This window comes from Nerophis ophidion, linkage group LG13, assembly GCF_033978795.1.
Source record: "Nerophis ophidion isolate RoL-2023_Sa linkage group LG13, RoL_Noph_v1.0, whole genome shotgun sequence".
In the NCBI taxonomy this organism is placed as follows: domain Eukaryota; kingdom Metazoa; phylum Chordata; class Actinopteri; order Syngnathiformes; family Syngnathidae; genus Nerophis; species Nerophis ophidion.
The window spans coordinates 57157700-57182265 of record NC_084623.1 but is presented as its reverse complement, the minus strand read 5'-3'; the positions used below and the strand labels follow the sequence as shown (position 1 = coordinate 57182265).

The 24566-nt window shown below is 40.2% G+C and overlaps 1 protein-coding gene across 4 annotated transcripts in view; it reads left to right on the top strand.

The window, feature by feature from the left end:
• gria4a (glutamate receptor, ionotropic, AMPA 4a) overlaps positions 1-24566 on the top strand; it is a 330120-nt gene that overhangs the window by 205080 nt on the left and 100474 nt on the right. For all 4 annotated transcript variants that reach the window (XM_061919263.1, XM_061919262.1, XM_061919265.1 and 1 more), the window contains exons 11-13: positions 10669-10875; positions 21510-21725; positions 24300-24460. In XM_061919263.1, coding sequence (XP_061775247.1) covers positions 10669-10875; positions 21510-21725; positions 24300-24460 — 584 coding nt within the window. The remainder of the gene's footprint in view (positions 1-10668; positions 10876-21509; positions 21726-24299; positions 24461-24566) is intronic.

The following is a 24566-nucleotide window of genomic DNA, read 5'->3' as shown; positions in this document are numbered from 1 at the left end:
AAAAAATTTCCACTGGAAATTTCTGGTTTCAAATGTAACTTCCTTTGATTATAATCCGCTCAGCGACTAAGCGCTACAACGTCTTAAAAATGTATTTAAAAAAAAAAAAGATTCTTGAATGTTTAGAAGCGTATGGCGGTGGACGACTGGCAGGCTAATATGTACGAGCGCGTCGTTAGCTAAGTGCCGGGTGTTGTTGACTTAAACGTGTGTTTCAGTGTATGCTAAGGAGCTAGCTGGCTACCACCTCTTTGGAAGCACTTATCAGCTCTGAAAAGCAGAGCCCACCAACTGTTTGGACCTGCAGTTCTTGTGAAAAGTTTCCTTCCATGGTTCTCTCTCACTTCATTGACATTCTGAGCAGGTGTGTTTGGATCCTGATCTTTCAATCTGTCAAATGTAAACACCAAATGTTCTTCTCCTCTGCTAATATTTGCTCTTAGCTCTCACAATTTCAACCTTTCTGACCCATTTTGCTCTCGTCCTGCTTGACCGGCTATGACCTTTTTTACATGCTATCACACCTTGTTACTTACTATGACTCTTTTTTACCTGCTATGACTCTTTTTTACCTGCTATGAACCTTTTTTACCTGCTATGACACCTTGTTACTTACTATGACTCTTTTTTTACCTGCTATGGAACCTTTTTTACTTACTATGACTCCTTTTTACATGCTATGACTCCTTTTTTACCTGATATGACTCTTTTTTACTTGCTATGACTCTTTTTTACCTGCTATGACACCTTTTTTTCTTGCTATGACTCCTTTTTTACCTGCTATGACTCTTTTTTACCTGCTATGACTCCTTTTTTACCTGCTATGACTCTTTTTTACCTGCTATGACACCTTGTTACCTACTATGACTCTTTCTTTTACCTGCTATGACTCTTTTTTACCTTCTATGACTCTTTTTTACCTGCTATGACACCTTGTTACCTACTATGACTCTTTTTTTTACCTGCTGTGACTCTTTTTTTACTGACTATGACTTTTTTTACCTACTATGACACCTTTTTTTAACTGCTATGACTCTTTTTTTACCTGCTATGACTCATTTTTACCTGCTGTAATTTTTTTTACCTGCTAAGACTTTTTTTTACCTGCTATGACACCTATTTTACCGGCTCTGACTCTTTTTTTTATCTGCTATGACTCTTTTTTTTTACCTACTATGACTCCTTTTTTACCCACTATGACTCCTTTTTTACCTACTCGGACTTTTTTTAACCTGCTATGACTCTTTTTTTACCTGCCCTAACTCTTCTTTTTACCTGCTCTGACTCTTTTTTTTAGCCTGGTATGACACCTTTTTTTTACCTACTATGACTCCTTTTTTAAGTGCTATGACTCTTTTTTTTACCTGCTATGACTCTTTTTTTTTTACCTGCTATGACTCTTTTTTTACCTGTTTCGACTCTTTTTTTAACCTATGACTCTTTTTTTACCTGTTATGACTCTTTTTCTACCTTATATGACTTTTTTTTACCTGCTATGACTCTTTTTTTAACCTATGACTCTTTTTTTCCCTGCAATGACTCTTTTTAAAAAAAATTCCTATAACTCTTTTTTTGTTTGTTTACCTGCGATGACTCTTTTTTTCACCTCCTATTTTTTGTTTGTTTGTTTACCTGTTATGACTTCTTTTACCTGCTTTGACACCTTTTTTTTTACCTGATGTGACTCCTTTTTTTACACGATATGACTCTTTTTTTACCTGCTATGACTCTTTTTTACTCTGATATGACTCTTTTTTTACCTACTACGACTTTTTTCTTTACCTGTTATGACTCTTTGTTTAACCTGCTATGACTCTTTTTTTTTCACCTGCCATGACTTTTTTTTACCTACTATGACTTTTTTTTACCTACTATGACTTTTTTTTGTTTTGTTTACCTGTTTTGACTCCTTTTTTACCTGGTATGACTCTTTTTTTTTTACCTGATATGACTTTTTTTTTACCCACCATGACTCCTTTTATTACCTGCTATGACTCCTCTTCTTTTACTATTATTATTTTTTACCTACTATTACTCCTTTTTTTACCTACTATAACTCCTTTTTCTTTTTACCTACTTTGAATCTTTTTTTTTTTTTTACTAACTACGACTTCTTAAAAAGCAGCAACGATCTGAAAAAAAGCCTGCAAAATCCTGGAGGGACCGCTTTAAAAGAACACACACACACACACACACACACACACACACACACACAAACCTTCACACTGAGACAAAAGCATCTGGGACAAACTGATAAGAAATGTTAAAGAGACTTTGAAGTGAAACTGGCTGCTCCCATTAGTGTGTGTGTGTGTGTGTGTGTGTGTGTGTGTGTGTGTGTGTGTGTGTGTGTGTGTGTGTGTGTGCGTGCGTGTGTGTGTGTGTGCTCGATACTGGTACCAATTTTGCTAGTTTTAAATGTGTCAATAAAAATGAATTATTGTATTTTTGAATGCAACATTTAAATATGAGCTAATTATGACAACTTTGCTGTTATTTATGGTTTTCTTTTTACATTTGAGTCTTGTTTGCAATGCAGTTGCACTTCCAAGACATGAGGTGGCAGCACTGCGCACTATCTAATAGGGCTGTCAAAAAATATACGCATTTTCAAATTAATCGCGATTCTTATTTGTTATCATCTTAATCGACCTAAAAAAAATCAAAACTCTATTCAAAAGAAAAAAGTATTAAAATTGTTTTTGTTTTTTATTTTTATTTTTTTTTAATCTGTCCTTTCAAGTCACTCAGACAAATCATATGCAAGTGGTTTAAAAAAATAAAAATAAATTTTTTTTTGGAATGAATAGTGATTATTATTCATAGCCATTCCTAATAAATAAAACATTTTAAAAAAGGATTTACGTTTTGGGTTTTTTTTAATCTGTCCTTTCAAGCCACTCAGACAAATCATAGAAGTGGTTTAAAAAAAGAAAAAACATTTTTAGAATGAATTGCGATTATTATTCATAACGATTCCTAATAAGTAAACATTTTTAAAAAAGGATTCACTTTTTTTTTTTTATCTTTCCTTTCAAGCCGTCCATCCATCCATTTTCTACCGCTTATTATTCCCTTTAGGGGTAGCGGGGGGCGCTGGCGCCTATCTCAGCTACAATCGGGCGGAAGGCGGGGTACACCCTGGACAAGTCGCCACCTCATCGCAGTCCTTTCAAGCCGCTCAGACAAATTATATCGTTAAAGTAGATGCAAATCATTTTAAAACAATTTTTTGGAATGAATCGCGATTCTTATTTGTAGCGGTTTTTAGTCGATTAAAAGAATTTTAAAAAAGGATTTAAGTGTTGTTATTATTATTTTTTAAAATCTGTTCTTTCAAGCCACTCAGACAAATTATATTGTTGCTGTAGATGCAAGTGGTGTCAAAAAATAAACATTTAGAATGAATCGCGATTCTTATTTGATTAAAATTATTCGATTTAAAAAAAAAAAAAAAAAAAGATTTTAGTTTTTTTCTTATTATTATTTAATCAAGTCTGTCCTTTCAAGCCACTCGGACAAATCATATTGTTGATGTAAATGCAAGTGGTGTCAAAACAAAACCAAAAAAAAATCGATTTTAGAATGAATCGTGATTCTTAATCGTAACGATTCTTAATCAATTTAAAAAAAGAAAAAAAAAAAAAAGATGTACTTATGTTATGTTGCGCCCTACAAAGTGTTTGCACTGTAAGTATTATACCAGCTGTTTGATTGCAACTTTCAGTACCAAACTTGGAGGTGTTGAAATCGCCGTGTAAAATCGCTAATGCTAATAGTAGCCCGTCTATAGGGAATCCAATGTAAATTAGCATCACGCTAGCCTTACTTGGCATCGTCTTGCTGAAATAAGCAGGGGCGTCCATGTTATGTTGCGCCCTACGAAGTGTTTGCACCGTAAGTATTGCGCTTGTCCCACACCAGCTGTTGGATTGCCACTTTCAGTACCAAACTTGGAGGTGTTGAAATCGCCGTGTAAAATCGCTAATGCTAATAGTAGCCCGTCTATAGGGAATCCAATGTAAATTAGCGTCACGCTAGCCTTACTTGGCATCGTCTTGCTGAAATAAGCAGGGGCGTCCATGTTATGTTGCGCCCTACAAAGTGTTTGCACTGTAAGTGTTATACCAGCTGTTGGATTGCCACTTTCAGTACCGAATTTGGAGGTGTTGAAATCGCCGTGTAAAATCGCTAATGCTAATAGTAGCCCGTCTATAGGGAATCCAATGTAAATTAGCATCACGCTAGCCTTACTTGGCATCGTCTTGCTGAAATAAGCAGGGGCGTCCATGTTATGTTGCGCCCTACGAAGTGTTTGCACCGTAAGTATTGCGCTTGTCCCACACCAGCTGTTGGATTGCCACTTTCAGTACCAAACTTGGAGGTGTTGCGATCGGCGTGTAAAATCGCTAATGCTAATAGTAGCCCGTCTATAGGGAATCCAATGTAAATTAGCATCACGCTAGCCTTACTTGGCATCGTCTTGCTGAAATAAGCAGGGGCGTCCATGTTATGTTGCGCCCTACAAAGTGTTTGCACTGTAAGTGTTGCGCTTGTCCCACACCAGCTGTTTGATTGCCACTTTCGGTACCAAACTTGGAGGTGTTGAAATCGCCGTGTAAAATCGCTAATGCTAATAGTAGCCCGTCTGTAGGGAATCCAATGTAAATTAGCGTCACGCTAGCCTTACTTGGCATCGTCTTGCTGAAATAAGCAGGGGCGTCCATGTTATGTTGCGCCCTACAAAGTGTTTGCACTGTAAGTATTATACCAGCTGTTTGATTGCCACTTTCAGTACCAAACTTGGAGGTGTTGAAATCGCCGTGTAAAATCGCTAATGCTAATAGTAGCCCGTCTATAGGGAATCCAATGTAAATTAGCATCACGCTAGCCTTACTTGGCATCGTCTTGCTGAAATAAGCAGGGGCGTCCATGTTATGTTGCGCCCTACGAAGTGTTTGCACCGTAAGTATTGCGCTTGTCCCACACCAGCTGTTGGATTGCCACTTTCAGTACCAAACTTGGAGGTGTTGAAATCGCCGTGTAAAATCGCTAATGCTAATAGTAGCCCGTCTATAGGGAATCCAATGTAAATTAGCATCACGCTAGCCTTATTTAAGGCGTGAGCGTTTTCCACCGAGCATACTTGCTCGGCTGCTGTTGGCAATTGCGATATCGCTCAGTTTGACCGAGTCCGCTCTCAGTGCTGCTTGAGTGATGAATTATGTAGTAATACCGTATAAATATATCGTATTATGTGTCTGATAATTAGCACGTATTCCGCACACACATGAAAACAAACACGCCAAACGTACGGCAAACGATACTCCTGTCCGCTAGCGAGTTAGCACATTTAGTAGATGAGGCCCCTCAAAGACGAGCATGAATATGCAGCGAACGAGTTGCACATTTAAATAATGACAATCTGCGCTCGTTAGGATGTTTTCCGGGCCGACGCGGTGGTTGAGCGAGCAGCTTATGAGGATGGAAGTGTTGATGCACTGGAGGACGCACGTTTGATGTTCATTAACGCCGTGATTCATGGCCGCTGGATGGAACGAGCGCCCGGGGATCTGATAATGTCTCCGCTAATGTTGTTGGAGGAGAAACGTTATTGTAAGTTCTGACACGCTAGGACAATGTGATGTCGTTATCGGCTGCTTATGCCCACGCTGATTTACCATAATAAACAAAGGACTGTACGCCAATCGCGAAGAGGCTCACAGAACGGGGTCGGGCGATAAAACGATATCAAGATGTGAATGATATCAATTAAAGAACGCGTTCGATAAAATGTTGGATTTGTTTATTTATTTTGTGGTAAGTGTGCATGAACAAAGGCACTCGCTCTCTGGTAACCAGGAAGTGATCCCTGGCAGCCAATCAGGTGACAGTATCTACAAACCCCGTTTCCATATGAGTTGGGAAATTGTGTTAGATGTAAATATAAACAAAATACAATCATTTGCAAATCAATTTCAACCCATATTCAGTTGAATATGCTACAAAGACAACATATTTGATGTTCAAACTCGTAAAGTTTATAATAATTAGAATTTTATGGCTGCAACACGTGCCAAAGTAGTTGGGAAAGGGCATGTTCACCACTGTGTTACATCACCTTTTCTTTTAACAACACTCAATAAACGTTTGGGAACTGAGGAAACTAATTGTTGAAGCTTTTGAAAGTGAAGTGAAGTGAATTATATTTATATAGCGCTTTTTCTCAAGTGACTCAAAGCGCTTTACATAGTGACACCCAATATCTGAGTTACATTTAAACCAGTGTGGGTGGGACTGGGAGCAGGTGGGTAAAGTGTCTTGCCCAAGGGCACAACGGCAGTAACTAGGCTGGCACAAGCGGGAATCGAACCTGCAACCCTCAAGTTGCTGGCACGGCCACTCTACCAACCGAGCTAAGTGGAATTCTTTCCCATTCTTGTTTTATGTAGAGCTTCAGTCGTTCAACAGTCTCCGCTGTCATATTTTACGCTTCATAATGCGCCACACATTTTCCATGGGAGACAGGTCTGGACTGCAGGCGGGCCAGGAAAGTACCCGCACTCTTTTACTACGAAGCCACGCTGTTGTAACACTTGTCTTGCTGAAATAAGCAGGGGCGTCCATGATAACGTTGCTTGGATGACAACATATGTTGCTCCAAAACCTGTATGGACCTTTCAGCATTAATGGTGCCTTCACAGATGTGTAAGTTACCCATGCCTTGGGCACTAATGCACCCCCATACCATCACACATGCTGGCTTTTCAACTTTGCGCCTATAACAGTCCAGATGGTTATTTTCTTCTTTGTTCCGGAGGACACCACGTCCACAGTTTCCAAAAACAATTTGAAATGTGGACTCGTCAGACCACAGAACACTTTGCCACTTTGCATCAGTCCATCTTAGATGAGCTCGGGCCCAGCGAAGCCGGCGGCGTTCCAGGGTGTTGTTGATAAATGGCTTTGGCTTTGCATAGTAGAGTTTTAACTTGCACTTACAGATGTAGCGACCAACTGTAGTTACTGAGAGTGGTTTTATGAAGTGTTCCTGAGCCCATGTGGTGATATCCTTTACACACTGATGTCGGTTTTTGATGCAGTACCGCCGGAGGGATCAAAAGTCCGTAATATCATTGCTTACGTGCAGTGATTTCTCCAGATTCTCTGAACCTTTTGATGATTTTCTAGACTGTAGATGGTAAAATCCCTAAATTCCTTGCAATAGCTCGTTGAGAAATGTTGTTCTAAAACTGTTCGACAATTTGCTTACAAATTGGTGACCCTCGCCCCATCCTTGTTTGTGAATTATTAGCATTTCATGGAAGCTGTTTTTATACCCAATCATGGCACCCACCTGTTCCCAATTAGCCTGCACACCTGTGGGATGTTCCAAATAAGTGTTTGATGAGCATTCCTCAACTTTATCAGTATTTATTGCCACCTTTCCCAACTTCTTTGTCACGTGTTGCTGGCATCAAATTCTAAAGGTAATGATTATTTGCAACAAAAAAAAACATGTTTATGAGTTTGAACATAAAATATGTTGTCTTTGTAGCATATTCAACTGAATATGGGTTGAAAATGATAACACAGTGGTGAACATGCCCTTTCCCAACTACTTTGGCACGTGTTGCAGCCATGAAAGTCTAAGTTAATTATTATTTGCAAAAAAAAATAAAGTTTATGAGTTTGAACATCAAATATGTTGTCTTTGTAGCATATTCAACTGAATATGGGTTGAAAAGGATTTGCAAATCATTGTATTCTGTTTATATTTACATCTAACACAATTTCCCAACTCATATGGAAACGGAGTTTGTATATATATATGTATGTATATAAATGTTTGAATTTATTTAAGAGTATTTATAGAATGTGGACAGTCCTGGTTCATCTTCTCTCCTGACTGACATCTCTGGGAAGTGTGTGCTGTAAAAGTGTTTGGACAATTCAAAACAACAAATGTGTGTCTCTGCTGGAGTAGAAGTGTGTGTCAGCATCAGTGCAGCTGAGTCAGGTGCACAACCACACTTGGAACAAACTTCACATAGAAGTGCCGTCACGTTGCATTATTCGCCTCTTTCTAGAAGAAAAGGCGTGCTCAATATATCTCTGTTGTCTGATACCGATCTTTTATTTATGTCTCGCTTTCAAACGTAGAAGTAAGTGCAGGTTTTGCACACTTGGAGAGAAGATGGACGACCGAAAAAAGGTGGATTTGACAAAGAGTTGACGTGGCATCACTTGCATGATGACATCAATTTCAAGATGACGTCACCTACTTCCCTGATGACATCACTTTCATGATGATGTCACTTACTTCCCTGATGACATCACTCCCAAGATGATGTCACTTACTTCCCTGATGACATCACTCCCAAGATGATGTCACTTACTTCCCTGATGACATCACTCCCAAGATGATATCACTTACTTCCCTGATGACATCACTTTCATGATGACATCACTTTCATGATGATATCACTTATTTCCCTCATGACATCACTTTCATGATGACATCACTTCCATGATGGCATCTCTTTCTTCCCTCATGACATCACTTTCATGATGACATCACTTACTTCCCTGATGACAACACTTTCATGACGATGTCACTTACTTCCCTGATGACATCTTTTTCATGATGACATCACTTACTTCCCTGATGACATCACTTCCAAGATGATATCACTTACTTCCCTCATGACATCACTTTCATGATGACATCACTTCCATGATGGCATCTCTTTCTTCCATGATGACATAACTTTCATGATGACATCACTTACTTCCCTGATGACATCTTTTTCATGATGACGTCACTTACTTCGCTGATGACATCACTTCCATGATGATATCTCTTTCTTCCATGATGACATCACTTTCATGATGATGTCACTTGCTTCCAAGATAATATCACTTACTTCCATGATGACATCACTTTCATGATGACATCAGTTCCATGATGACATCACTCCAATGATGACATCACTCACTTCCATGATGATACCACTTTCATGATGACATCAAGTCCATGATGACATCACTTTCATGATGACGTCACTTACTTCCCTGATGACATCACTTTCATGATGACATCACTTCCATGATGATATCACTTTCTTCCATGATGACATCACTTTCACGACGATGTCACTTACTTCCCTGATGACATCACTTTCATGATGACATCACTTCTATGATGACATCACCTACTTCCCTGATGACATCACTTCCCTGATGACATCACTTTCATGATGACATCACTTCCATGATGACATCACTTACTTCCCTCATGACATCACTTCCATGATGACATCACTTACTTCCCTGATGACATCACTTTAATGATGGCATCACTTCCCTGATGATGTCAATTCCATGATGACATCACTTACTTCCCTGATGACATCACTTTCATGATGATGTCACTTACTTCCCTGATGACATCACTTTCATGATGATGTCACTTACTTCCCTGATGACATCACTTCCATGATGACTTCACTTCCATGATGATGTCACTTACTTCCCTGATGACATCACTTCCATGATGACTTCACTTCCATGATGATATCACTTACTTCCATGATGACATCACTTTCATGATGATGTCACTTACTTCCCTGATGACATCACTTCCATGATGACTTCACTTCCATGATGATGTCACTTACTTCCCTGATGACATCACTTCCATGATGACTTCACTTCCATGATGATATCACTTACTTCCATGATGACATCACTTTCATGATGATGTCACTTACTTCCCTGATGACATCACTTCCATGATGACTTCACTTCCATGATGATATCACTTACTTTCATGATGACATCACTTTCATGATGATGTCACTTACTTCCTTGATGACATCACTTCCATGATGACATTTATTACTTCCAAAATGACATCTCTTACTTCCATGATAACATCAATTACTTTCATGGTGACTTCACTTTCATAATGATGTCCTTTACTTCCCTGATGACATCACTTCCATGATGATATCACTTACATCAATTATGACATCACTTCAATGGTGATGTCAATTACTTCCATAATGACATCACTTCCTGGATGATATCACGTACTTCCATGATGACATCACTTCCATGATGACATCACAGATGGTGTCAGTTGCTTAGGTTGTCTCTCGCTAACGCTGCGTTGAAAGGAGAAAGGTGGCTGAATTGGTTTGATGTGTTGATGTGTGATGTTTATTTGGGGTGGGTGTCCAATACTGTTTTTGTTTTCCCCGATACGACACTCCATCACTCTGTTAATACAAGATGCAAAACTAGTGAAGTTGTCACATTGTGTAAATGGTGAATAAAAACAAAATACAATGATTTGCAAATCCTTTTCAACTTACATTTAATTGAATAGACTGCAAAGACAAGATACTTAAAATTTGAACTGGAAAATTTTATTTTTTGAAAATATTAGCTCATTTGGAATTTGATGCCTGCCACATGTTTTAAAAAAGCTGGCACAAGTGGCAAAAAAGACTGAGAAAGTTGAGGAATGCTCATCAAACACTTATTTGGAAAATCCCACAGGTGAACACGCACTTCAGACCGGAATTGCAAATTCTAGTTCCTCTTGCTACACCCCCCCCCCCCCCACCCTTTTTAAATGTCTTGTCTGTGTCGCCCTGGCAGGAGGGTCCCTACGTGATGCTGAAGAAGAACTGGGAGATGTACGAAGGCAACGAGCAGTTCGAGGGTTACTGCGTGGACTTGGCCTCGGAGATCGCCAAACACATCGGAATCAAATACAAGATCTCCATCGTGCCCGACGGGAAATACGGAGCCAGGGACCCCGAGACTAAGATCTGGAACGGCATGGTGGGGGAGCTGGTTTATGGGGTAAGGACCAAGTTGTGCAGTAAGAATGTTGGGAGAACCATCTCTGTGGTGGCCTCAAAGTATATATATATATATATATATATATATATATATATATATATTAATGTATCATAGCCTCGTCAGAAAGTCCTTGGTTATTTCTTACCTTTCAAAGGCCAAATAAATGATGTGGCGAACCACTTGAAAAATGTGGCAGAAGACATGAATCCATGTGGTGGGCCACTCAAATGTTTTGGTGGGCCAATTTAAATGATTTCGTGAACCACATAAAGATAGGTGGAGGGCCAGGTTAAATGTTCTGGCGGGCCACTTTGAATGATGTAGTGGACCACATAAAATCATGTTATGGGTCACCTTAAGTGATGTAATGGACCACATAAAATTATGTTGTGGGCCACCTTAAGTGATGTAGTGGACCACATAAAATCATGTTGTGGGCCATTTTAAATGATGTAGTGGACCACATAAAATCATGTTGTGGGACATTTTAAATGATGTAGTGGGCCACATAAAATAATGTTATGGGTCACTTGAAATTAGCTGGCGGGGCACACAAAAATGATTTTGGAGAACCACATTAAATGAGGTGGAGAACTAATTTAAATGATGTGGCAGACCACATAAAATCATGTTGTGGGCCACCTTAAGTGATTAAGTGGACCACATAAAATCATGTTGTGGGCCACTTTAAATGGTCCAGTGGACCACATAAAATCATGTTGTGGGCCACCTTAAGTGATGTAGTGGACCACATAAAATCATGTTGTGGGCCATTTTAAATGATGTAGTGGACCACGTAAAATCATGTTGTGGGCCACTTTAAATGATGTAGTGGACCACATAAAATCATGTTGTGGGCCACTTTAAATGATGTAGTGGACCACATAAAATCATGTTGTGGGCCACTTTAAATGATATAGTGGACCACGTAAAATCATGTTGTGGGCCACTTTAAATGATGTAGTGGACCACATAAAATCATGTTGTGGGCCAATTTAAATGATGTAGTGGACCACATAAAATCATGTTGTGGGCCACTTTAAATGATGTAGTGGACCACATGAAATCATGTTGTGGGCCAAAATTAAATGATGTAGTAGACCACATAAAATCAAATTGTGGGCCACCTTAAGTGATGTAGTGGACCACATAAAATCATGTTGTTGGCCATTTTAAATGATGTAGTGGACCACATAAAATCATGTTGTGGGCCACTTTAAATGATGTAGTGGACCACATAAAATCATGTTGTGGGCCACTTTAAATGATGTAGTGGACCAAATAAAATCATGTTGTGGGCCAAATTAAATGATGTAGTAGACAACATAAAATCAAATTGTGGGCCACCTTAAGTGATGTAGTGGACCACATAAAATCATGTTGTTGGCCATTTTAAATGATGCAGTGGACCACATAAAATCATGTTGTGGGCCACTTTAAATGATGTAGTGGACCACAAAAATTCATGTTGTGGGCCAATTTAAATGATGTAGTGGACCACATAAAATCATGTTGTGGGCCAATTTAAATGATGTAGTGGACCACATAAAATCATGTTGTGGGCCAATTTAAATGATGTAGTGGACCACATAAAATCATGTTGTGGGCCACTTTAAATGATGTAGTGGACCAAACAAAATCATGTTGTGGGCCACATTAAATGATGTAGTGGACCACATAAAATCATGTTGTGGGCCAGGTTAAATGATGTAGTGGACCACATAAAATCATGTTGTGGGCCAGGTTAATTGATGTAGTGGACCACATAAAATCATGTTGTGGGCCAATTTAAATGATGTAGTGGACCACATAAAATCATGTTGTGGGCCACATTAAGTGATGTAGTGGACCACGTAAAATCACGTTGTGGGCCAATTTAAATGATGTAGTGGACCACATTAAATGAGGTGGAGGACTAATTTAAATGATGTGGCAGACCACATAAAATCATGTTGTGGGCCAATTTAAATGATGTAGTGGACCACATAAGATCATGTTGTGGGCCATTTTAAATGATGCAGTGGACCACATAAAATCATGTTGTGGGCCACCTTAAGTGATGTAGTGGACCACATAAAATCATGCTGTGGGCCACATTAAATGATGCAGTGGACCACATAAAATCATGTTGTGGGCCACGTTAAATGATGCAGTGGGCCACATAAAATCATGTTGTGGGTCATTTTAAATGATGTAGTGGACCACATAAAATCATGTTGTGGGCCAATTTAAATAATGTAGTGGACCACATAAAATCATGTTGTGGGCCACGTTAAGTGATGTAGTGGGCCACATAAAATCATGTTGTGGGCCACTTTAAATGGTCCAGTGGACCACATAAAATCATGTTGTGGGCCACCTTAAGTGATGTAGTGGACCACATAAAATCATGTTGTGGGCCAATTAAATGATGTAGTGGACCACATAAAATCATGTTGTGGGCCACCTTAAATGATGTAGTGGACCACATAAAATCATGTTGTGGGCCATTTTAAATAATGTAGTGGACCACATAAAATCATGTTGTGGGCCAATTTAAATGATGTAGTGGACCACATAAAATCATGTTGTGGGCCAAATTAAATGATGTAGTGGACCACATAAAATCATGTTGTGGGCCAATTTAAGTGATATAGTGGACCAAATAAAATCATGTTGTGGGCCACTTTAATTAATGCAGTGGACCACATCAAATCATGTTGTGGGACAATTTAAGTGATGTAGTGGACCACATAAAATCATGTTGTGGGCCACATTAAGTGATGTAGTGGACCACATAAAATCATGTTGTGGGCCACTTTAAATGATGCAGTGGACCACATAAAATCATGTTGTGGGCCATTTTAAATGATGTAGTGGACCACATAAAATCATGTTGTGGGCCATTTTAAATGATGTAGTGGACCACATAAAATCATGTTGTGGGCCACTTTAAATGATGTAGTGGACCACATAAAATCATGTTGTGGGCCAATTTAAATTATGTAGTGTACCACATAAAATCATGTTGTGGGCCAATTTAAGTGATATAGTGGACCACATAAAATCATGTTGTGGGCCACATTAATTAATGCAGTGGACCACATCAAATCATGTTGTGGGACAATTTAAGTGATGTAGTGGACCACATAAAATCATGTTGTGGGCCACCTTAAGTGATGTAGTGGACCACATAAAATCATGTTGTGGGCCACATTAAATGATGTAGTGGACCACATAAAATCATGTTGTGGGCCAATTTAAGTGATATAGTGGACCACATAAAATCATGTTGTGGGCCACTTTAAATGATGTAGTGGACCACATAAAATCATGTTGTGGGCCACTTTAAATGATGTATTGGACCACATAAAATCATGTTGTGGGCCACGTAAAATGATGTAGTGGACCACATAAAATCATGTAGTGGGCCACATTAAATGGACATTTAATAACACATTCATATGTTTAAAAATGAATAAAATAACATGTTTGTGTATTTAATTCCAATCACAATTTTCAATGACACATTTAAGTACTTATTTAAACCTGCATGTATTTTTGTCCTATTCGTAAGCGTCCCTGTTGTCCTTGCAGAGGACGCTGGTCCAACGTGAGGATTTACAAAAACAAAAAACACCCGGATGTCTTCCCTAATGATCGCCTCGGGCACCGCGACTAAAAAAAAAAAAAATTCCCAAAGTCATGTCGCCGGTCACGCCACTTCGGGCTCCCACCCAGTCCGGCCCGGTGCTGACGTGGCACGGGGGCCCACTTTTTCGGGAGACAATGTCAATGCACAGATCGTTTGCAGAATTAATTGGCCAGCAGAATTTTAAATGGCGGGGAGGTGACAGCGAGGAAGCGGCGCTAATCAGCTGTGATTTGTTCGGAGAGCTGAATGTCCTCGCTGATGAGGCGGCAGAGGGGGAACATTTATTAGCTCCTGCCTCTAATTCACTTTTTGTTTGTTTACATCTGCGTGCCAGCGCCACCTGCTGTCTTATTCACATCCTATTGCTTCCAGAGTCTTTCTCAAATAGTGGGGTGTGGGGACGTGCTTTATCAGTATCACACTAAAACCAAGAGTAAGATGACTAATTAGGGTCCTTGGCCCATGGCAAAGGACTCCACGTCGGTATAGCAAACCTTCCCAACATATTAACCAACCAATCCCCCAAAATGAAAACTGCGCTCTAGCGCCCCCTAGGAAAAAATGACAGACAAAACGGCATGTAACTTCTGTTAGGAATGTCATAGCGACATGAAACAAAAACTCCTATGTAGGTCTGACTTAGACCCGATTTTCATACACTCACTTCTTTCAGCAAAAATCTACAGGAAGTTGGCAAAAACCCCTTCAAAATAAAATTTGCGCAAAAAAATGCAATTTTTACCTCTTTGTGCTGTAATTTGACCCCCTTAACATGCTTCAAAACTCACCAAACTTGACACACTCGTCGGTATAGCAAACCTTCCCAACATATTAAGCAAACAATCCCCCAAAATGAAAATTACGCTCTAGCGCCCCCTGGGAAAAAATTACAGACAAAACTGCATGTAACTTCTGTTAGGAATGTCATAGCGACATGAAACAAAAACTCCTATGTAGGTCTGACTTAGACCCGATTTTCATACACTCACTTCTTTCAGCAAAAATCTACAGGAAGTTGGCAAAAACCCCTTCAAAATAAAATTTGCGCAAAAAATGCAATTTTTACCTCTTTGTGCTGTAATTTGACCCCCTTAACATGCTTCAAAACTCACCAAATTTGACACACACGTCGGTGTAGCAAACCTTCCCAACATATTAAGCAAACAATCCCCCACAATGAAAACTGCGCTCTAGCGCCCCCTAGGAAAAAATTACGGACAAAACTGCATGTAACTTCTGTTAGGAATGTCATAGCGACATGAAACAAAAACTCCTATGTAGGTCTGACTTAGACCCGATTTTCATACACTCACTTCTTTCAGCAAAAATCTACAGGAAGTTGGCAAAAACCCCTTCAAAATAAAATTTCCGCAAAAAAATGCAATTGTTGCCTCTTTGCGCTGTAATTTGACCCCCTTAACATGCTTCAAAACTCACCAAACTTGACACACACGTCGGTATAGCAAACCTTCCCAACATATTAAGCAAACAATCCCCCAAAATGAAAATTACGCTCTAGCGCCCCCTGGGAAAAAATTACAGACAAAACTGCATGTAACTTCTGTTAGGAATGTCATAGCGACATGAAACAAAAACTCCTATGTAGGTCTGACTTAGACCCGATTTTCATACACTCACTTCTTTCAGCAAAAATCTACAGGAAGTTGGCAAAAACCCCTTCAAAATAAAATTTGCGCAAAAAATGCAATTTTTACCTCTTTGTGCTGTAATTTGACCCCCTTAACATGCTTCAAAACTCACCAAATTTGACACACACATCGGTATAGCAAACCTTCCCAACATATTAAGCAAACAATCCCCCAAAATGAAAATTACGCTCTAGCGCCCCCTGGGAAAAAATTACAGACAAAACTGCATGTAACTTCTGTTAGGAATGTCATAGCGACATGAAACAAAAACTCCTATGTAGGTCTGACTTAGACCCGATTTTCATACACTCACTTCTTTCAGCAAAAATCTACAGGAAGTTGGCAAAAACCCCTTCAAAATAAAATTTCCGCAAAAAAATGCAATTGTTGCCTCTTTGTGCTGTAATTTGACCCCCTTAACATGCTTCAAAACTCACCAAATTTGACACACACGGTATAGCAAACCTTCCCAACATATTAAGCAACCAATCCCCCAAAATGAAAACTGCGCTCTAGCGCCCCCTAGGAAAAAATGACAGACAAAACTGCATGTAACTTCTGTTAGGAATGTCATAGCGACATGAAACAAAAACTCCTATGTAGGTCTGACTTAGACCCGATTTTCATACACTCACTTCTTTCAGCAAAAATCTACAGGAAGTTGGCAAAAACCCCTTCGAAATAAAATTTCCGCAAAAAAATGCAATTGTTGCCTCTTTGCGCTGTAATTTGACCCCTTTAAAATGCTTCAAAAGTCACCAAACTTGGCGCACACATAAGGACTGGCGAATATTGCGATCTAATGAAAAAAACCAAACCCCAAAACTCAAAATTGCGCTCTAGCGCTATTTTTGAATAAAACACTGAAAAAACTGCTCCTAGGAAGAAAACACAGACAAAACTGCTTGTAACTTCCGGTAAGAATGTCGGAGAGACATTAAACAAAAACCTCTATGTAGGTCTCGCTTAGACCTACATTTCATAGATTGACAACCCTCAACAAAAATCAACAGGAAGTTTGCAATCCCCCCTTCAAAACAAAAGTTTTGTAAAAACCGGTCACCTTTCTTCAAACATTATCTCCTCTGAGCGCGTTCGTTGTTTTGGCGCCAAACTCGCACAGGAGAGAGATTGAACCCTTCTGATTAAAAGTATAAAACAGAATTTTGATAAGTTCTCAGGTTTTGATTTTACGTGCCTTCAAAGAACCCCTGTGCAAAGTCTCCTAAAAAATGTCATTTTTGCCTCTTTGAGCTGTTATTTGACCCCCTTAAAATGCTTCTAAACTCACCAAACTTGACACACACATCAGGTCCGGCAAAAATTGCGATCTGATGAAAAAACCTAACCTCAAAACTCAAAATTGTGCTCTACCGCCCCCCTAGGAATACAACACGGACAAACTGCTCCTAGGAATACAACACAGACAAACTGCTCCTAGGAATAAAAAACACAGACAAAACTGCTTGTAACTTCCGGTAAGAATGTCGGAGAGACATGAAACAGAAAGCTCTATGTAGGTCTCGCTTAGACCTACATTTCATAGATTGACAACCCGCAACAAAAATCAACAGGAAGTTTGCAATCCCCCCTTCAAAACAAAAGTTTTGTAAAAACCGGTGACCTTTCTTCAAACATTATCTCCTCTGAGCGCGTTTGTTGTTTTGGCGTCAAACTCGCACAGGAGAGAGATTGAACCCTTCTGATTAAAAGTATAGAACAGAGTTTTGATAAGTTCTCAGGTTTTGATTTTACACGCCTTCAAAGAACCCCTGTGCAAAGTCTCTTAAAAAATGTCATTTTTGCCTCTTTGAGCTGTTATTCGACCCCCTTAAAATGCTTCTAAACTCACCAAACTTGACACACACATCAGGTCTGGCAGAAATTTGCGATCTGATGGAAAAACATAACCTCAAAACTCAAAATTGCGCTCTACCGCCCCCCTAGGAATTCAACACGGACAAACTGCTCCTAGGAAGAAAACACAGACAAAACTGCTTGTAACTTCCGGTAGGAATGTCAGAGAGACATGAAACAAAAAACACTATGTAGGTCTCACTTAGACCTACATTTTAATAATCAACATACTTTAGCAAAAATCAACAGGAAGTTTGATATTTTCACTTCAATACAACAACTGCATTACTTTCACAATGCATTAGATTCTCAAAATAGTGGCTCCAATGCGTCTTCTAACGCTTATCCGGCCGTGGGTCTCGGGGGCAGCAGCCAAAGGCGGACCCGACCAACGCTGCTTGCAGCTTTAATTTAGTGTTAATATTTGAGTGGGCCGTGGGCCATCTCTCGTGAAAAAGTTAGGTTTTGGTGTCAAAAAGGGTAAGAACCGCTTATTTGCTGATAATTAATCACATCCAGCCAGGAAGAAGCAGCTGTTGTAGCGTGCATACACACACTACATTATTACATTGTCATATTTTTCATGGATTTCACCTTCATTTGCAGAGTATTTTACAAACCCCGTTTCCAGATGAGCATTCCTCAATTTAATCAGTATTTTTTGCCACATTTCCCAACTTCTTTGTCACGTGTTGCTGGCATCAAATTCTAAAGTTAATGATTATTTGCAGCAAAAAAAAAATATGTTTATCAGTTTGAACATCAAATATGTTGTCTTTGTAGCATATTCAACTGAATATGGGTTGAAAAGGATTTGCAAATCATTGTATTCTGTTTATATTTACATCTAACACTATTTCCCAACTCATATGGAAACGGGGTTTGTATCAGTAGTTGTGCTTCCGGGACTAATCTTTATATCGTAAATAAATAATAATGTTTGTCATTAACACATGCTTTCATGTCATGTGACAAGGTTTATCCTGATAAACTGTAATTATGTTAAATATAATTCACTGTTTATTTATTTAAATTATTGAATACCACTAAAACCAAGAGTAAGATTACTAATTTAGGGTTGATATTTGTCGTGAAAAAGTTGAGCCTCGGGGTCAAAAAGGGTAAGAACTAGAGATGCGCGGGTAGGCAATTATATCATCCGCAACCGCATCACCAAAGTCGTCGTCCACCCGAACCAACATTTAATCGGAACCATACCCGCCCGCTGAAATACATCAGAGGTCGGCCGCCTTTACCACTCACAGAGCTATTTAAACCTGTTTCACAGAGTAATGACGACAATTGGAGCCAAAGTTCTCACGACTATCCAATAGCCTTCATCCTGATGACAAGAATATACCACTAAAACCAAGAGTAAGATTACTAATTTAGGGTTAATATTTGTCGTGAAAAAGTTGAGCCTCTGGGTCAAAAAGGGTAAGAACTAGAGATGCGCGGGTAGGCCATTATATCATCCGCAACCGCATCACCGAAGTCGTCATCCACCCGCCGTCCACCCGAATCAAGATTTAATCAGAACCGTACCCGCCCGCTGAAATACATCAGAGGTCGGCCGCCTTTACCACTCACAGAGCTATTTAAACCTGTTTCACAGAGTAATGAAGACAACTGGAGCCAAAGTTCTCACGACTATCCAATAGCCTTCATCCTTGATGACAAGAATATGGGCGTTCTGTGAAGCCATTGCCTTTAACACCTTCAACAACATCTACGAACCGGTTGTTAGTCCGGCAACATGTTGTGTGCAGCTTCCGCAATCACACGTACAAGATTGAAAGGCATGCTGGGTGACACAGAGTACACTGATGGTTGTGATATAAACAATTTTAACACTCTTAGTAATATCCGCCACGCTGTGAAGCCACACAATACAAGATTGACAAACACATTTCGGGCGAACATCCTCACAGTAACACAACATGAACGCAACACAACAAATACCCAGAATCCTTTGTATCCGTGATATTTCCTGAATATATTTTACACCCCCGCACCCCCAATCCAATCCACTTTATTTATATAGCACATTTAAACAACAATAACGTTTCCAAAGTGCTGCACAGCCATGTTAAAAACAATTGTAAAAAAAAGTTTAAAAAATAAATAAATAAATAAAAGACCCGCCGACCTTACCAACGCACGGGGGGTGGAGGGGGTGGCGGGGTTTGTTGCTAGCGGGGTGCATAAAATAGTCAGGTATTGTCACGGATACAAAGGATTCTGGGTATTTGTTGTGTTGCGTTCATGTTGTGTTAGTGTGAGGATGTTCTCCCGAAATGTGTTTGTCAATCTTGTATTGTGTGGCTTCACAGCGTGGCGCATATTACTAAGAGTGTTAAAATTGTTTATATCACAACCATTAGTGTACTCTGTGTCACCCAGCATGCCTTGCAGTCGTGTGCGTGTTGCCGCGGAAGCCACACGCAACATGGTGCTGGACTAACAAGCAGATCGTACATGTTGTAGAGGGCGACAAAGCCGATGAATTCATAGCACGCCCTAATACTTATTATCTGGGTGACCGCCAGTAGTCATTCTAGAGAATAATAACGTCTCCTATAGTCTTCTTCGCTTTGTGACCCGGGTCTTAAACGGCTCTTTGAATGGCAAAGGATACCGATCCCAGAACCAAGTATATCAGATATTTAAATAAATAAATGATAAATGGGTTGTACTTGTATAGTGCTTTTCTACCTTCAAGGTACTCAAAGCGCTTTGACACTACTTCCACATTTACCCATTCACACACACATTCACACACTGATGGAGGGAGCTGCCATGCAAGGCGCCAACCAGCACCCATCAGGAGCAAGGGTGAAGTGTCTTGCTCAGGACACAACGGACGTGACGAGGTTGGTACTAGGTGGGAATTGAACCAGGGATGCTCGGGTTGCGCACGGCCACTCTCCCCACTGCCCCACGCCGTCCCTATTTCCAGATGGATCAACCGCCAACCGCCCGAATCTAATTAAAATCAATTTTTTCGTCATGTCACCCGCCCGACCCGCGGTTTATCCGCGGATGAGACCGCAAACCTCGCATCTCTAGTAAGAACTCTTCATTTGCCGATAATGAATCACATCCAGCCCGGAAGAAGCACACTACATTGTCACATTTAAAGTCTAATCTCTTTCATGCCTTTCAAAAACATTCACGGCCAAGTCCGCCTCCTTTCACGACTTGAAGACTTTTTCCCCGACTAAGAATGCGAATAGAGCGTTTAAAAGGAACACTTAAGTGTGAGAACGGGGGCCCTTAGCGCCCGAGTCGTTACTTCACATATCTTCATCCTCTTTCTTCCCTTCAACACAGACTCTGTCTCCGCACCTTTCCTCCTGCTTTTCAACCCACCGTTCACTTGTCCTCGCTCTTTTCCACGTCCTCAACCTTCTCCTGGAGCAGGAACCGGAGCGGGGCCCCTCGCCCGTCTGCAAATGAAGAGCGCGCGATAACGAGGCCTCTTTTCTTGGCAGAAAGCGGAGATCGCGGTGGCCCCGCTCACCATCACTCTGGTCAGGGAGGAGGTGATCGACTTCTCCAAGCCCTTCATGTCTCTGGGGATCTCCATCATGATTAAGAAGCCTCAGAAGTCCAAACCGGGCGTCTTCTCCTTCCTGGACCCGCTGGCCTACGAGATCTGGATGTGCATCGTCTTCGCTTACATCGGCGTCAGCGTGGTTCTCTTTCTGGTGAGCTCGGGTGTTTGAGGACTGTTTGCATCCAGCAAATAGCAATCAAACGCACTTTTTTTAATTCAACCCATCCCACAAATTATGAGCGGCCTGGCAGCAATTTGTCTCTGAGGTGCATCACAACTGTTTCATCTAAACTTGCTGGTTTATTGTGTAGACCAGGAGTGTAGAACCCCTTTTTATTGAGGGCCACTTCGCAATTATGGCTGCCCTCAGAGAGCCATGTTCAGTGATGCAGTGGGCCACATTAAATGAAGTGGCAGATCACATTTAATGAAATGGCCGACCACATTGAATGAGTTGGCAGACCACGTTAAATGAAGTGGCAGACTACGTTGAATGAAATGGCAGACCACTTTAAATGAAGTGGCAGACTACCTTAAATTAAAAGGCAGACCACCTTAAATGATGTGGCAGACCACGTTAAATGAAGTAGCAGACTACGTTAAATTATTTGGCGGTCCACTTTAAATGATTTGGCAGATTCTGTTAAATGAAATTGCAGACCACATTAAATGATGTGGCAGACCACATTAAATGAAGTAGCAAACTACGTTAAATGATTTGGAGGTCCACGTTAAATGAAGTGGCAGATTATATTAAATGAAGTGGCAGATTATATTAAATGAAGTGGCAGACCCCTTTAATTGATATGGCAGACCATGTTAAATGAAGTGTCAGACCGCTTTAAATGATTTGGCGGACCACATTAAATGAAGTGACAGACTCCTTTAAATGAAATGGCCGACTACAATAATTGATGTTGCAGATCACATTAATTGATGTGGCAGATCCAAATAATGAAGTGGCAGACCACGCTAATTAAAGTAACTGATCACATTAGTTGAAGTGGCTGATCACATGAAATGATGAGGCAGACTACTTTAAATGATGTGGCAGATCACGTTAATTGATGTGACAGACTACAATTATTGATGTGGCAGATCACGTTAAATGAAGTAGCAGACTACGTTAAATGATTTGGCGGTCCACATTAAATGAAGTGGCAGATTCTGTTAAATGAAATTGCAGACCACATTAAATGATGTGGCAGACCACATTAAATGAAGTAGCAGACTACGTTAAATGATTTGGAGGTCCACATTAAATGAAGTGGCAGACCATGTTAAATGAAGTGGCAGACCGCTTTAAATGATTTGGCGGACCCCTTTTAAATGAAATGGCCGACCACATTGAATGAAGTGGCCGACTACAATAATTGATGTTGCAGATCACATTAATTGATGTGGCAGATCCAATTAAATGAAGTGGCAGAGCACGCTAATTAAAGTAACAGATCACATTAGTTGAAGTGGCTGATCACATGAAATGATGTGGCAGACTACTTTAAATGATGTGGCAGATCACGTTAATTGATGTGGCAGACTACAATTATTGATGTGGCAGATCACGTTAAATGAAGTAGCAGCCTACGTTAAATTATTTGGCGGTCCACATTAAATGAAGTGGCAGATTCTGTTAAATGAAATTGCAGACCACATTAAATGATGTGGCAGACCACATTAAATGAAGTAGCAGACTACGTTAAATGATTTGGAGGTCCACATTAAATGAAGTGGCAGATTATATTAAATGAAGTGGCAGACCACTTTAAATGATTTGGCGGACCCCTTTTAAATGTTTAAATGAGATGGCCGACCACATTGAATGAAGTGGCAGACTACAATAATTGATGTTGCAGATCACGTTAAATGAAGTAGCAGCCTACGTTAAATTATTTGGCGGTCCACATTAAATGAAGTGGCAGATTCTGTTAAATGAAATTGCAGACCACATTAAATGAAGTAGCAGACTACGTTAAATGATTTGGAGGTCCACATTAAATGAAGTGGCAGATTATATTAAATGAAGTGGCAGACCACTTTAAATGATTTGGCGGACCCCTTTTAAATGTTTAAATGAGATGGCCGACCACATTGAATGAAGTGGCAGACTACAATAATTGATGTTGCAGATCACATTAATTGATGTGGCAGATCCAATTAAACGAAGTGGCAGACCACGTTAATTAAAGTAACAGATCACATTAGTTGAAGTGGCTGATCACATGAAATGAAGTGGCAGACTACTTTAAATCATGTGGCAGACCACGTTAAGTGATGTGGCAGAGTACAATTATTGATGTGGCAGATCACATTAATTAATGTGGCAGACTACAACAATTGATGTGGCAGACTACAATAATTAAAGTGCCAGACTACAATAATTAAAGTGGCAGACCACATTAATTGATGTGGCGGACTACAATAATTAATGTGGCAGACCACATTAAATGAAGTGGCAGACTATAATAATTGAAGTGCCAGACCAGATTAAAAGATGTGGCAGACTACATTAATTAATGTGGCAGACCACATTAATTGATGTGGCAGACTACAATAATTAAACTGGCAGACCACTTTAACGATGCAGTGGACCACATTAATGAAGTAGCAGATCACCTTAAATGAAGTGGCTGACCACACTGAATGAAGTGGTGGGCCACTTTAAACAATGAACTATATACTTCAGTGTCCCTGTCAAAGAGGTTGTGTTGGTGTGCCGCCGCAGGTGAGTCGCTTCAGTCCATACGAGTGGCACGCTGAGGAACCGGAGGAGGGAACCACGGAGCTGGGACCTGCAGACCAACCTCCCAACGAGTTTGGCATCTTCAACTCGCTCTGGTTCTCACTGGGAGCCTTCATGCAACAAGGCTGCGACATCTCACCACGGTCAGTGTGTGTGTGTGTGTGTGTGTGTGTGTGTGTGTGTGTGTGTGTGTGTGTGTGTGTGTGTGTGTGTGTGTGTGTGTGTGTGAGAGAGGGAAACCCCCCGGTT